The sequence below is a fragment of the Mytilus edulis genome, chromosome 9, assembly GCF_963676685.1.
Source record: "Mytilus edulis chromosome 9, xbMytEdul2.2, whole genome shotgun sequence".
Taxonomy (NCBI): Eukaryota; Metazoa; Mollusca; class Bivalvia; order Mytilida; family Mytilidae; genus Mytilus; species Mytilus edulis.
Window position 1 is genome coordinate 1,704,708 of NC_092352.1, and position 16,380 is coordinate 1,721,087.

The following is a 16,380-nucleotide window of genomic DNA, read 5'->3' on the forward strand; positions in this document are numbered from 1 at the left end:
AAAGTCATTTCTTATTTTAGTAAGACGTTTTCAAAACCGGAGAGACAATACTGTGTCACGAGAAAAGAGCTGTTTGCAATGGTAGCTTCCATTAAGAATTTTCACCATTATCTGTATGGTAGACATTTTCTAGTACGCACTGACCACGGAGCTCTTAGATGGCTCATGAACTTTAAGAATCCGGAAGGTCAAATGGCACGGTGGCTAGAGGTACTAGGCACCTACGATTTTGAGATACAGCATAGAGCAGGAAGAATACACTCAAATGCTGATGCATTAAGCAGACGTCCGTGTCTGGCAACTAGTTGTAAATATTGTAACAGAATAGAGAGTAAATCTAAGTCTGTAGATCTTACAAATACTACGAAAGACCATGCAGTCAGAAGTTTAAAGAAAGAATCTATAACAAAAGTATCTTTAGAAAAAGTTACGTCAAATCAAGCTGAAACAGAATTACAAGATTTGTCCTTTGACAACGGAGTAATTCAGCAGAACAGGGTAAAAGAAAAAGAATGGTCCTCGTTTAGCGAAGGAAAAGGAACATTTCAGGTTGTCTCCCTTGAGAAACCAATATATCAAGAAAATGTCGACCCATTTAACAATGGGTTAGCAACAGATGCATGTCCAATAAAACGAGTGGTCCATAATAAAGACACAACAAGTAAATTAAAAATCAAACGTAACATGCACATTGACATTCCCGTGAATGTAATAACAAGAAACATGACTAAGAACAGAACAGAAGAATTGCCCGAAGAGCTCAAGGGTGAAATTACACCCGAAAAGCTGATACAATCACAAAAAGAGGATCCAGATATCAAGGTCATCAGTGACTATAAAAATATCAACGTAAAACCAGGATGGCAAGACATTTCAAGACATGGAAATAAAGTAAAGTCATATTGGAATCAATGGGATTCTTTAGAGTTCAGAAATGGTATTTTATGCAGAAAATATGAAAATATTCCAGGAGACGAGGTAACATGGCAAATAGTACTACCAAAAGCGCTTAAAAAGGTTGTTATGGAACAGCTTCATAACAATATTACAAGTGGTCATCTTGGGATAAAGAAAACACTAGCAAGAGTAACAAACAGATTTTATTGGTATGGGTTAAGGTCCGACGTGGAGCACTGGTGTAAGACTTGTGACATTTGCGCTAGTAAAAAGGCACCACAACGAAAGGCCAAAGCTCCTATGAAACAATATAATGTAGGCGCACCACTAGAGAGGGTGGCTATTGACATAATGGGACCCTTACCGCAAACCAAGAAGGCCAACAAATACATAATGGTCATAGGCGATTACTTTACAAAGTGGACCCAGGCGATAGCAATTAAGAAAATAGATGCCATAACAGTCACGCGTAAACTTATTGATCACTTCATAAGTGTTGTAGGAGTACCATTACAAATACACTCAGACCAGGGCTCATGTTTTGAATCTGAAGTTTTTCAACAGATGTGTAAAATAATAGGTATTGAGAAGACGAGAACCACATCTATGCATCCATCGTCAAATGGTATGATAGAAAAGGCCAACAAAACAATACAAAATATGCTATCTGCATTTGTATCGTCACACCAGAAAGACTGGGACGAATATTTACAACCGCTTATGATGGCATATAGATCCGCAGAACATGCAACAACAGGGGTATCACCATGCAAGATGATGTTTGGCAGGGAGGTTACGATGCCCCTGGACTTATTAATAGGTAGACCTAAAGAAGAGAACAATGATGGCATAAATTACTCTACTTACGCAAAAAGATTACAAGAAAAAGTAGAGAGCATACACAGCTTTGCTAGACGACGGATTTATAAATCAAGTGATTTAATGAAAAAATGTCATGACAGAAATGTCAATCACATTTCTTATGAGGTAGGTGACGCCGTGTGGTTGTATGAACCTAGACGCAAAGTAGGTTTTTGTCCAAAGTTATATAGACCATGGAATGGTCCGTTTATTATAACAAAGAAATTGAATGATGTAATATACAGGATTCAAAAAGGGCCAAAGAACAAGCCAAAAGTTATACACCATAATCGCTTAAAAAGGTATAACGGAAAGGAGAAGCCAACATGGTTTAAAATTACATAAACGCTATATTTATGTTATTCCTAAAAGACAAACAAAATGTCTTTTTGTTAGCGCAAAACGCAGTTAGTTATCATATTTATGTTGTGGTTCACTATTGTACATAGTTATTATATATATATAGATATATATATTTAGATTATTTTTTTTGTGTTAACGTATGATACAAATTATTCCTAATAGTTTGTAAATACGTGGTAGGTGGAGTAGTTATAAAAATATATTTATAGTATAAAAATCGGGTAAATTCCGAAACATTGTAAGCACTGATTGTAAGTCGAGAAATTTTAAGATAAATTTCTAACAAAATTGTTTTACGATCTATTTATAGTGATACTCATATAGCCCAAAAAAAAAATCAAAAGTTATTGGTGGTAATTTATTAAAAGTATAACAAAAACAGAAGGACGACAAACGTAAAATGCAAATCCGTATTTTTGGGGTTATTTTGTACCCTTGTTGTGGCCTCAATTCCTCTTTCATCAATATCACTCATGATCAGCTACGTGACGAGGGCAAGTTCAAGGTAATTTACCGAGATGTGACGTCATACTTAGCGTGATCATAACGTCAAGTCAGTGCTAATTTGACGTCCATACTGTTAAGATGAGCGCCTCAAAAGAAAAACAAATGCTAGTCTGCAAGATTTGTGTTGACAGGGACTTTGCATTCCGTTGGCAGATAGAAAAACACATTATGGAGTTGCATAGCCCGTACGGGTTCAAATGTACGGTATGCAAGAAGATATTCGAGAAAAGAACACCAAAACATGGAGCTTGTGAGGCGGGTGATGCAAACCAGATTTTGATAAATAAGCAAACTGGAGAAATGGGATTGAAGATTAGAGACGAGTACAACAAATTCAAGGAAGAACACGTCCAACAGAACATTACAGTGGAAACCAGGCAGGGAAAGACTCCACCAAAAAGAAAGATCCGTCCATTTACGTCCGCAAGTAGGGGTCGCTCTCCTATTAGGAATACTGAGCGCAGAGGACATAGTAGATCCCCAATCAGAAGAAGGAGGGAGGAACCTGTCCATTCAGTGAAGTCGGTGGTAACAAGGTTAGTCAGTCCGGCCCATACAAATCAGACCGGTAACGACACCAGAATAGTACTCAGCCAGTCTCCCGGAGCCGATGCTAATTCAGGACCGCCCGCAAAAGCTAGAGCTAGGTCCGATTCCAGCTCGTCAAGCTCTTCATCAAGCAGCAGCTCGTCCGAGGATTCCGTATTATCCCTTCACGCTGAGGCAGGGGGCGTTTCCCCTCCAGCTAGTACAAGATCTGGCCCGTCAGACCAGATCTTGACAGACACGGTAAAGGAAGCCGTAAAGAGAGTCCGAAAATCACAGGAAAATAGGGTCATATTGAATGTAGGAGGGACAAAATTCGAAACGTCTAAGGAGACCCTATCCGTAGTGCCAGGGTCGTTGTTTTGGGCCCTATGCCAGGAAACTCTCCCGGAGAGTCCGCTTTTCCTGGATAGGGACCCTACACATATAAAAATGATTCTAAACTATCTGAGAAACAAGGAGGAATTTTCTAGATGTATCCTGCCTAAAGATAGAAGATATCTGGAGGAAATATTGTTAGAAGCAAGGTACTACCAGTTGGAAGAGCTAAAAAAGCAGGTAGTCCAAAGGATTGAACAATTATAAAAAGAAAACTTTAAATTTAGATACAAACAATCATATTGGAGAAAATAAATATATATGAATGTAGATAATTAATGATATATAACTACATAAAAATTGTAAAGAAAAAGATTACTGAGTATTTGTCTTTTATATATTCAAACTAGAGTCTAAACCATAGTAAAAATAGAATTCCAATGAATCCTTCACCATGATAGTCGCATGTCACTTCAACTATGGTAAACTAACATATCTAATGTACGACCATTTGGGGGCCAAATGCCAAGGGTTGACGGGGGTAATGTCACGGCCAGGAACCATGTACCATACGCCGAATATCTATGAAAAATTATTGTACACACAAGACCCTGTAGAGGTCTTAAAGAAAAACAAACAGCCAGGCTGTTTACAGTTTTTATATTTATTTTCCTTACACAAAGAGTCGTAATGCTCATAATTGATAAAGAATATGTATTCTTATACATAAATATTGTTGTAGTTATAGAAATTCATAGTAACATCGGTTTTGTTACAAACGTTATAACGGTTAGAGATGTGTATTGTAATTTTATACACATCTATGACATTGTCATTCTTTGGAATGTGACGTAAACAAACACTGTCTAGAACAAGGTAGATAATCTGGATGCAATAATCGTCGTTCTCGGCGTACACAAGTCTTACCAGCTTAAATGAATAGTCCATAGAACACACATAATCCTAGGAATAACTTCATAACAATTTTAATAGAAGGTGACAGCTGAATATACAAATAGACGGTCTAGAGTTGATAACAAACTAACGTTGTTCCAATCGGAATCTAGACGGCACAACATTCATGGCTGTTTCATGCGGCTGATCACTTAGAAAACTCGTATCATAATAAACGAGACATGCTTAAATTCCTCTCCATGTCTAGAATATAATTATACAAGTTTCCCGAATATGTTAATACGGAATAAAGAGATATTTACAAACGTCTGTTCAGGTAGGAAACGGAAGTATGACGTTTCCCGTAGAAATCAGTTTCTGATTGGCTGATTGGTTGTTGAGGTAACCATAGGGGACCTCGTGAGAAGCACGAGGATATTGCACGTAAATATTATTATAAAACATCATGCACGGACTGTGTTAAACAGTCTGGCTTCAAGACTCAAGGCGGAAGCTAAAAATAAAAAGAACTGCTAGGCGGAAGGCAAGAGCAGTTTTAATTATTTGTCTAAAAGAGAAACAAGGAAAGGTTTCTATAGACGGAATATTTCTGAAAGAGAAATTAATTTAATATACAAAGAGGGTGTCTTTTACTTACACTTAGTTAAGTAATAAATTGTGAACGGTGTTCGTACATAACAATTAAGGTTCAGAAGTACAAAAGTTGAATTTAAATATAAATTCAGCTAAAAGCAAATAAAGTATTATTTAAGGAAAAATATATGTATATTTATTTCCTATAGAAAATTCCTGAATATAAAGGAATTTAGTTACTTGTCCGAGTTAAAGCAACAGTATAAATTATTATCGTACAAATAAATAACGTATCGAGTTAGATACGTTATAAATTGTATAGAGTTGTAATATAGAATATTACTACGTCATAGCAACCGTCAGTTAAAGAAAGAAGACTGTCCGTTATTTCCATATCTATATAAAGGTTCCGAGTATTTTTTTCGCAGAAAAATACATTGTGCAAGAGGATCAGGCAGCTACCCAGAAATATATTGACAATAATAGAACATTTTTATTCATAATATGTTATAAATATATCATATACATAATTAATAAATTATATATTGTATATCCAACTTTCTCATTTATATTCACCAAAAGCCAGAGACTCAACGATCCCTTATAGATAACATAATGTCGTGGCTATATTAAGGGTTCTTCTTGTATTTAATAATCTGGTCTGGATAGTACAGTCCTTTCTTGTATATTGGTGTAACTTTGACCGGTAAAACTATAAACAGTCAAAGTCCCACTATTATACGAATCGTTTTATCAAAAGGTTTAAGGTACACAAGAACTAAGCATAGCCCTACGGCGTTACAATATGGTGGGCCTGTTGTAGATTATGTTCTGACCTGTAGGCTTATATAGTGGTTAGGCTGTTGTATACTATATTGTGACCTGTAGGCTTAAACATGTGGTTAGGCTGTTGTATACTATATTGTGACCCGTAGGCTGAAACATATGATTAGGCTGCTGTAGACTATGTTGTGACTATTTAGCTTAAACATACGGTTAGGCTGTTGTAGACTATGTTGTGACCTGTAGACTTAAACATGTGGTACGACTGTTGTAGACTATGTTGTGACCTGTCGGCTTAAACATGTGGTTAGGCTGTTGTAGACTTTATTGTGACCCGTAGGCTGAAACATATGGTTAGGCTGTTGTAGACTATATTGTGACCTGTCGGCTTAAACATATGGTTAGGCTGTTGTAGACTATATTGTGACCCGTAGGCTGAAACATATGGTTAGGCTGTTGTAGACTTTATTGTGACCTGTAGGCTTAAACATATGGTAAAAATGTTGTAGACTATATTGTGACCTGTAGACTTAAACATGTGGTTAGGCTGTTGTAGACAATGTTGTGACCTGTAGGCTTAAACATATGGTAAAAATGTTGTAGACTATATTGTGACCTGTAGACTTAAACATATGGTTAGGCTATTGTAGACTATGTTGTGGTATGTAGACATAAACATATGGTTAGGCTGATGTAGACTATGTTGTGACCTGTAGGCTTAAACATATGGTTAGGCTGTTGTAGACTTTATTGTGACCTGTAGGCTTTAACATATGGTTAGGCTTTTGTAGACTATGTTGTGACCTGTAGGCTTAAACATATGGTGAGATTGTTGAAGGCTATATTGTTGTTTGAGGCTTAAACATATGGTGAGATTGTTTTAGACTATGTTGTGACCTTTAGGCTTAAACATATGGTGAGATTGTTGTAAGCTATATTGTGGTCTGTATGCTTAAACATATGGTGAGATTGCTGTAGGATGTATTGTGGTCTGGAGGCTTAAACCTATCATGAGTTTGCTGAACACTATTAAGACCTGTAGCCTAAAGAATTATAGCGAGACTGTCATACTTTATTGACCTGTAAACTTAAACGAATAATGAGGCTGTTGTAAACCATTAGGACCTGTTGGCTTTAACATATAATTAGGATTTTGCAAACTGTTTAGTGACCTGTAGGCTTTACGATATCCTGAGGCTGTTGATGCTGTTGAAGACTATATGGCCATATTAAGACTTTATCATTTGGCGAGTGTTGACAACTGTATGGTGATATTAAGCTGAAGAGGCTGTTGGTGAATGTATGGGGATATTTAGGCTCAAATTTAATGTGAGGCTGTCGAACAGTGTATGGTGATTTATAGGCCTTATTGTGAGGTTCTTGAAGACTGTAAGGTGATATTTGGGTATTTATTTATGTTGAGGTGGTTGAAGACTGTAGAGTTTACTTTAAGGTTTCTGGTTTTTTTTTACATTTACTCAACATAACTTACAAGTTTTTTTCTCATATATCATACATTGTATAAGCTGCATAAAGAAAATCAGAATACAAGTAAATTTTCAGAAATTTTATTTTCTTTTTTCATCATTTTCAACAAAAAAATAAATACTGTTAATTGCAAACCAGTCACTCCTGAAGTGCTATAGTAATGACATGATTACATGACTGGTGCAGATGATATCACATGAAGGATGACATGATCACATGACTGTTGCAGATGATATCACATGGTAGGTGACATGATCACATGATTTCTTGGACGGAATCAATAATACTGAATGGAACTGGAAAGTCCAGTTATCTCTTGTCTGCTATACCTTTTTAAATTACAATTTACAATCAAATTATCTCCCTTGAATTTGATTAAACACCAAAACAGCTATCTCCTCTTGATTTTTAAATCGAAAGAAATTTAAAGAGGAAAAAATCTGTTAGAAATTTAAAGCTATAAATTCTAAATCTTGATGGTTATTTCAAAAGATTTATAAATATGTTAGAAATTGGTAACATTCAAAAGACCATTAATTCTTTTTATTCCATTTAATTTTCTACATAATGCCTTTACTTAATTCAAATAAATCCAAATAAAGCTGTTCAGTAACAGCTGAATGAACATTAAGATATTACTATCACAAGTGTAAAAATTTAAACCTGATCAAAAAGTTATCAATTTAAATATGTGTCTAATCATGCAAATCAGTAAATAATTTATCACATTTTGACAATAAGATTTACCAACTTGTGACAGTTATTCCCATTGTAACGGTCATAGGTTTACAAAAACTGCTAACTTGCAAAGGTAGAACAGACCAGAGCCATAAGATCTAACATGATAACAAATATGGTAAATGGAGAACAATATGTGTGTCGGATCATAACGCCAATGAGCATGATCATAGACAATATGTACAGAAATAAATTAATTTGCTAATTTACAAGGTCATTTAAAACAACTGACCTAATTATATGTATACAATAAAATTTTGTACTGTACAAAATATACAGATAAAAAAATATATCTCAAGAAATAAATATATATATTTTATAACAAATAACAAATTTATCTAAAATGCTGGAATGTTACGCTATCAATCAAATCTCTTTCTTCATCATTTAAATGTAACTTGTAAAACAAATTACTTTGATTGCTTTTAATATCAACCATAAATGGCTACTGGCTCTTTAATATATATTTTTGGACGGATTTATAATCAGAGCAATAAGAATCCATTTTTTATGGTCATAAATATTATTGATCACAGATATTATCAGTTTTAGCACTTTTAATTTTATCACAGAAAATGAATGATAATAATGTAATATGCCAGGTCAGCATTTTCAGTTTTGACTTATTTGCCCTTTTCATTGGTCAATGTGTAAGTATGAAATGAAATGAAAATAATAGCACTTCACATTCATTTCTATGTATGTATCCACATGTATGAAGTCTTTTATTTTGAACACATAATAGTTTCAGTAGTATGATATCTTTAACTTTCTTTTGAATAAAGGTTGACTTATTTGTTTTTCTCTAATTGTAAGTGGTGAACACAAAAGCTATAACTGAACTACCGGCATCTTGTTCTTTTCTAATTTTTTTCATGAGTATAGTAGATAAGCTTTGAGCAAATTTAAACACCTAATATTTAGTATTCTTATCAAAATTTCTTCAATAAATAGATAAATAAATAAATAAATAAACAAATGACTAGAATTACACGTTCATCAAGACAATTTTGGGCTTGGAATGTTTTCAAGATCGAATAAATTGTCAACATCAAATGCTTCAGCAATGTCTGCGAATGTATTACTCTCTGCCCAGGGGTGACCATCTAGGGGGTCGTGTTCCTGGACAGGTGATGAGGGCATGATAGGTGTATGAAGTCCACTGTTATGATTAATATCCATATGTTCTCCGGGGTTCAGATCATCGCCCCACCAATCAGGAGGAGATATGTGAGCACCATTAATTGTCAGATCTAAGGGATCATTTGTTGTGTAGTCCACTGCTATGTCGGGTGAGAGATCAGCTTGTGAAAATAAATCCTCAATACTAAAATTGTCAGAACTACATTCGGATGATGGCGGACTCATAGGATCTGATGGCACTGAATTTGAGTCTGGGCCGTCAAGTAAGTCCTCGGTTTTAATTTTAATTCCCGCTATTTCAATGTCTTGATGTAATATTGAGGTCCAGTTGAAGTCACCTTTTAATGATTCATGTTCGTCATTATTGAAATGAACAACACTTTCATTTCTCAATGACTTTCCGTGACACATCGGTAAATAATCGTCTTCAGGTTCTTTCTTGATCTTCTTTAATGGAGGAGCAGAACATGACCCCTCTCGACTATTTCTCCTTTTCTTGAACACGCCATTGTCAATCATATCATGATAATCAGGATTAATTCTCCAGAATCCACCTTTGCCTGGCTCGTCTTTCCTTCTTGGCACTTTCTGGAAACATTTGTTCAGTGATAGATTATGTCTGATGGAGTTCTGAAAAAAAAAGATCAATAATTTAAGTATTGATATCAACTTTATAAACCTATGGTAGTGTAATTTAAACAAATCATTCATCATTGCTAGTTCTGTTGTTATTTTATTTATATCTTATCAATAATGCTATTAATTAAATCAATTACTCCCCATCATTTCTATTATATAATAATCCTTTAAACACCAGTATGTTAGCACCCTATAATCATGATAATATGATAAATGAGATGTATACAGAAAATAATCAATGTATTGTGAAGGTCATTTTGTTTTCCCTGTTTATCTTATTAAAGTTGACATAATATATGTGTACCAAATCTCATTGCATATCAGTAATTTAGACCATTGCATATTGTGTAGTTTTTTTCCATTTAATAAAATTCTATGTATTCAATTTGGTTATAAGTTTACTATGTCGACAGTACAGCAATAATGATTTAACACAACAGTACAGCAATAATAGTATTACACACACACAGATTACCTGACAAGTTTATATGAAATATTGATTAAACTTCGGGGCTATTCAAAGTATATGATGAAATTTAAATAAAGATTGGTATGTAGGTATAATTTCACAATATGGTCATTAAGTATTGGTAAAGTAAATTTATGACCAAGCTTTCACTATAACCAATTAAATATATTATTATATAAGATAAATCAGTACAATGTTAATATCAAGTCAGTAATTTCTATTAAATTGATTATAAAATGTATAAATTTACAATAGATGGTTTCAGACGAGAATAATTTTAGTCTAGTTTATGAAGATAAACCTATTTAGAACCTCAATTTCAATATATACAACTGTTAAGTCTTTTTTTTTTTTAAAGAATTTGTACATTAATTTTGTATAAGAAGAAAGCCTACAACCTATTTCTGAAGATGTCAACAAGTGAACAAAATGTGTCCAAAATAAAATAAAATACTAACCTGCCAGCTAGGATCTGCTAATCTGTAGTACATAAAGTTTTCTGTAATCCAATTGTAGATGGAGGACAATGTGATTTTACTTTTCTTGGTCTCCTTCATTGCCATACAGATTAGAGTGGCATACGAGTATGGTGGCTTCACATATGGATTGGTCTTATAGTCTATTGATTCACCGTTCAAACTTGTAGGTGGTGTGTCTCCAAGCTGAAACTTTTGCTCCATTTTACACTGAGGAGGAGAGCAAGAAACGTTCAATATAGCATTAGGATTCACTTTCATGTTCTTGTTGATTTCATTATTTGCATAATTTCCAAAGGGTACCGGACTTGGAGGTGGTGTTGGTGATGTGATTTTCATGATGTTTAGATTCTGTAGCCAGTTTAAACTGGTGAGACTGTCATCTAGGTTTGATCCACCATTGCTGCAGGTGTCAAGGGGATACTTAGCCATCCAGTTTTGCCTAAATTTGACGGCTAAATTCTCCCTTGTTAGAACTGGCATCTTCCCAGTCCTATTCTGCTGGTGGAGAGCGTAGGCCTGTGGGTACTTCGTCTTGGCGGTTAAGTTTGATCAATTCTAGAAGAAAAATTCCAACCTGAAAAATTAATACAATCTATTCAATTTCATTTCATATTAATAAATTGCAAGTACTATCAATGTTTATAGATATCAAAATAAAATCTATCTAAATAAAAACATTTTTTTAATGAATGTTAAAATGAAATTCCCCATTTCTATACTTGACCTTAATGTTAATATCATTGGTAAAAAAGGACAAATCTTCTCTTCTCCATGTTACAGATAAATTTAAAAAATAAAAAATGATAATACTAAAACTAAAGTAGTAAATTTGACAATTCTGATCGAAATTATTATCGGGCTTTTTAGTATATTTATAAAGGACATGTAAAACAACAATGCATGATTTAAAATAAAATCATGAATATAAAAAAAAAATGCATTCTGCAAATGTCAAAATAAAGTAATCATTAAAAGCAATAATATAAATAATAATATAAATAAATATCTTAAATGTTATTGCACACAATAAAAAAATGAAATACCTTGAGCTCCTCTAAACTTGTTTGACTTTCAATATAGTTTAAAATAATGCACAGCTATCCAGGGACTTTATTTATTTCCAAAGCTAAACGTGTTTAATCAGAGTAAAATGTGATCAAACTTGCTCTACAAAAAGGCGTCAATACGTGTTGTCCCTTTAAATCCGTTAGATTGATTTGATTATCATTGGACTGTGAAGGACTATTTATAGTATCATTGACACGTGTATTTACCTCAGAACAAACAAAATAAATTGTCAAAAACATATATGATTGAGAAAACAATGTCGAAATAAATCACTCTTTCATATTTGATTACGACAGATTGGTTTAATCAAACTTACCTTGACGGGAAATAAAAACAACTAAAATGTGTTCACTTAATTCCTAATTAGTTTTCGATAAGCCCAGGCGTGTTCATCAACGACCGCGTTAATTAAATCAACAAATTTCTTGATTAACTGCAAGCTCAAGCTTTTATTGCTTTACGGCCTTTCAGTTTTCAAATTCATTTTGATGATATTTAAAAGAAGTTGTCGATTTAGAAGACTTTTTAAGAATGAAAGCATTAACCGGGCATTGAGAAAATAAATAAAATTAGTGTGGCAACAATGTAAACCTTAGTAAACAGTCTCTTTATAATTTGCAAGTTGTTGACATTCCGCTATGGCAGCAGATAAACAATGGGGCCAAACTATGTAAAAGACGTTTAATTTGATTGGACTGCAATACACATCACAAGTTATCGATAAAGCTATTGGCTGCGTTATTGGTTGAAAGGTCATAATCGGAATACACATTCATTCATCTAAATATTATGGTTCCAATACACGTTGCCGGTAAACTTTCAAACATAAATAAATCTAAATGGTTTGCACTAATTCTGAAACAAACAATGGGAGCTGTTTGTTTTCTAATAGACACGCAGCCAAATGTGGTTAATATATATTTTTTAATTTGTTGATCTTTGTTCGTTGGATTTTTTCGGGGTGGGGGGGGAATTTATTTTAATGAATTTAATGCAGGACTGTGCTGGGGACAAAACATGATATACATATATAGTTTTGTCCAGGCATGTATAATTTATTGACGAACAGAATTATTCAGCAAATAGAGGGAAACGCAAATGGAATAGTGCTATCCAGTATGTGAACGACCATATATCTTTAACAAAAAAAAAGGGGGGGCGGGTACGGTTTTCCCAACAAAAAATATATTATGATCCCCAATTTGACGAAAAAAATATACTGGACAAGCAGATGACAAAAAAATTGTGAATGCAGATTTCCTCTACACCTAATCGTACCTTGTACAGTATAATAATTTGATTGATATCGTCGAAAAACTTCAAGTAATATTTTTTTCGCGCTGTGCGGCATGATTCTACCAACCACACATATCAAACAAAAAAGTTCGAACATAGCTGAACCTGTAGGGTGAAAAATTGTTAAAAACTGTTATAGCTTTAGATTTCCATGTTCAATAATCATATTCATTTGTATGTCTAATGTGAGCAAAATTGGATACTGAGAAAAAGAAACCGAATTCAATGATATAAAGAGTGGGAAAAAATATTTAAATTATCTAGATATCGGACAATTTTTTTCTTTCATGTTAATCTTTTTACGTGACTGAATTAATTTTGACTTGTTTTGAAAATGACACCAATTATACGACAAATTCAATTTTAAAGAATGTGTTTTCATAACTGACGTCATTTGGTGTCATTTCATTTAAATAAGATTTCGATGATTTAAAATGTTGTAATAAATAATGAAAACCCATTTGTCTTCTTTAACAGTTATTAAAACACGGACAGATTAAAAGTTAAACAAACAAATAAATCGTCAAAGGAATTGTCAATGGCATATACGTACGAAGTCAAACATAAGTCTTGGATATAAAACGGCTAAGACTGTGTTTTTAATTTGTGCTTTTTCTTTCTTTTTTATGTGACTTGAAATGCGAACAGGTAGATTGGGAGGGAAACCGCAGTGCTCCCAAAAAAATTGACAAGCATTGAAAATTGCTCATAAGACATAAACCGTAGTACCCCTACACGTCCCTTGTACTCAATCATAAATCATAAATTTGCGACATTTTAAGCAGTAACATGCATAACTTCCATACTGTAATCTATACAGTTGCTTAATAAAAAAAATGATACCACAAATTATTCTATACTAAACGAGTATGACGACAGAAGGGTTAAAAGCTAATCCCAATAGTATATCCCTTTTTGATACTTTATTGGGAATAATATATATGAATTCACATTAGTTCTTGTACAAGTTCTAGGCAAGTATCCTTATACAAACTTATATTAGTTCGTGTACAAGTTGTAGACAATAGTTCCTAAACTTGTACCGATTCTGAAACTTATTATTCATGTATGCAGTAACACTCCCTTGACGAAGTTTATCCTATTATACTTTTATACGGAATTTAAGCCGATCCAAACTTTTAAATTAAAATTTCGTAGGCGTGTAATATCTTCCACAATACTTGTTTCACCATTTTCATAATATGGGCATTTTAAGAAGAAAAGAATGCTTTTAGGTTCACGACATACATAACAATAACAATACGATAGATAGGTAATATACAGTGAAGAAAATATTGATTTGTTAGCTTGGAAATTTTAATTTCATGAAATCTACTTGGAACTATATTTTTTTTTATATTGGAATTTAAAAAAAAGGCGTTTCTATAGAAATACACAACTTTAAGATATATTATATATACGTCCTTGCTTTCAGTAGCAAAGCTCGGCATGAACATGCATTCGGTTGTTTTGTACTCTTTGGTTGGGTTGTTAACAATTGTCTCTTTGACACATTCCCCATTTCCATTCTCAATTTTATATAACGGTTTCCCATTGGACGATAAGCAACATACAGCCAACCAATCAATCAATCAGTACCAAACTTCCAAGAAGCTTTAATATACGGTAAGGCTAAATTACTGCTCATGTATGCATTATTGTCATCTGTTATCTCAATATTATTGACTTTAAAGTGTTTAACTTAATTCGAGCTGGTGTTTATTGTGCGTTGCCTTTCTCTGTGTCTGCACTGTTTAACTGATCCGAGTTGGAGAGTGAAAGGATTGAGAATATACACTTTTAATCCATCATTTTCTACATTAGAGAATGCCTGTACCAAGTCAGGAATATGACAGTTGTTATCCATTGGTTTGATGTGTTTGGACTTTGATTTTGCCTTTTGATTTTTGATTTTCCTTTTTGAATTTTCCTCGGAGTTCAGTATTTTTGTGTTTTTACTTTTTTTTTTTTTTTAATAGGAACTTTAATTTTTTTGTATTTTATAACTTATAATTAACCTTTTTTACCATTTCAGACAAATTACGTGTGAAAAAATGGTCAACAACAAATATTCAACAACAGACAAGTATCTATATAATAGTCTATGAAAAGTTGTGAACAATAACAGAGAATGTTAAAAAAACTGCCATAAAAAATTAAGTCACTTAAAACATGGTCAAACATTTGATATTTGACCAACATGCTACCGACGATGTTCCAAAATTGGGACAGCCACATGAACATGTGTGTGGGTTCTGATTTTTTATTATATACAACACACTCCCCCTTTTCAGTCTCAGTGACCCCGGGACATAAACGAATCATGCACTAATGACAAGTTGTTTCGGAGTCAATAAAATTGAGAATGGAAATGGGGAATGTGTCAAAGAGACAACAACCCGACCAAATAAAAAACAACAGCAGAGGGTCACCAACAGGTCTTCAATGTAGCGAGAAATTCCTGCACCCGGAGGCGTCCCTCAGCTGGCCCCTAAACAAATATATACTAGTCCAGTGATAATGAACGCCATACTAATTTCCAAATTGTACACAAGAAACTAAAATTAAAATAATACAAGACTAACAAAGGCCAGAGGCTCCTGACTTGGGACAGGCGCAAAAATGCGGCGGGGTTAAACATGTTTGTGAGATCTCAACCCTCCCCCTATACCTCTAACCAATGTAGTAAAGTAAACGCATATCAATCAATGCAGACAAAGATGTATATTTTTCTTTCCAGTTGCATTAGAATGCCGATAAGGATATTTTATTTGAAATTTTGCGAGCCTTTAAATTTAGTTTCGTGATAGCAAATATCTGTGTACCGACTACGCTGACGAATTTGCTTGTATATTTAAAAACAAACTTTTGAAATTACAAAAAATAAAATACCCCAAACACAGACACACACTAATAGAAATTCACAATCCCGTAAGAATAACCATTTACACATCCTTGCTACAGAAAAATGGAATGTTTTACTTGTTTTAACACGAAAAGGCTCCGGGAAACTAATTATTGTCTGAAGAATAATGGCAAAAACCGTAACTGTATTTCTATTGTGTACATTAATAATTAGCCATTGGAATCCATTGATTAAAGTTATATCATCTATACAAATATAAATAATTATTTGATAACGGGGACACATTAATTATTCGTATACCCTGTGGCACACTATTCTATTCGGTCCCAGGTTCAAAGAAAATAAATAATTACCACCAATACATGGGAAAATTTGTATTTTCAACATTTCATGTATTAAAGTAATTTTTAGCTTTTTGATTATTTTTATTT

The 16,380-nt window shown here is 33.6% G+C and overlaps 1 protein-coding gene across 3 annotated transcripts; it reads right to left on the minus strand.

Annotated features, from left to right (window-relative positions):
* Window positions 1-7,315: 7,315 nt before the first annotated feature.
* Window positions 7,316-12,466, minus strand: LOC139487460 (forkhead box protein J1-B-like). Of its 3 annotated transcripts, none has more exons than XM_071272266.1 (3): window positions 12,379-12,466; window positions 10,699-11,293; window positions 7,316-9,762 (listed from the first exon to the last, which is right to left on the minus strand). In XM_071272266.1, the coding sequence occupies exons 2-3, from the start codon at window positions 11,197-11,199 to the stop codon at window positions 8,989-8,991; spliced, it is 1,275 nt and encodes a 424-aa protein (XP_071128367.1). In that variant the 5' UTR covers window positions 11,200-11,293; window positions 12,379-12,466; the 3' UTR covers window positions 7,316-8,988. The 3 variants fall into 3 exon arrangements, with proteins under 3 accessions (XP_071128367.1, XP_071128366.1, XP_071128368.1); XM_071272265.1 differs by having other exon boundaries at window positions 12,104-12,450; XM_071272267.1 differs by lacking the exon at window positions 12,379-12,466 and adding an exon at window positions 11,763-11,938.
* Between the last annotated feature and the right edge of the window lie 3,914 nt (window positions 12,467-16,380).

Excerpts from the sequence above, each read along its gene's own strand:
- LOC139487460 (XM_071272266.1), bottom strand. The coding sequence starts at position 11,199 with ATGCCAGTTCTAACAAGGGAGAATTTAGCCGTCAAATTTAGGCAAAAC. Across the intron at positions 9,763-10,698 it reads TAGCAGATCCTAGCTGGCAG|AACTCCATCAGACATAATCT; the intron begins GTTAGTATTTTA and ends TTTTTTTTTCAG.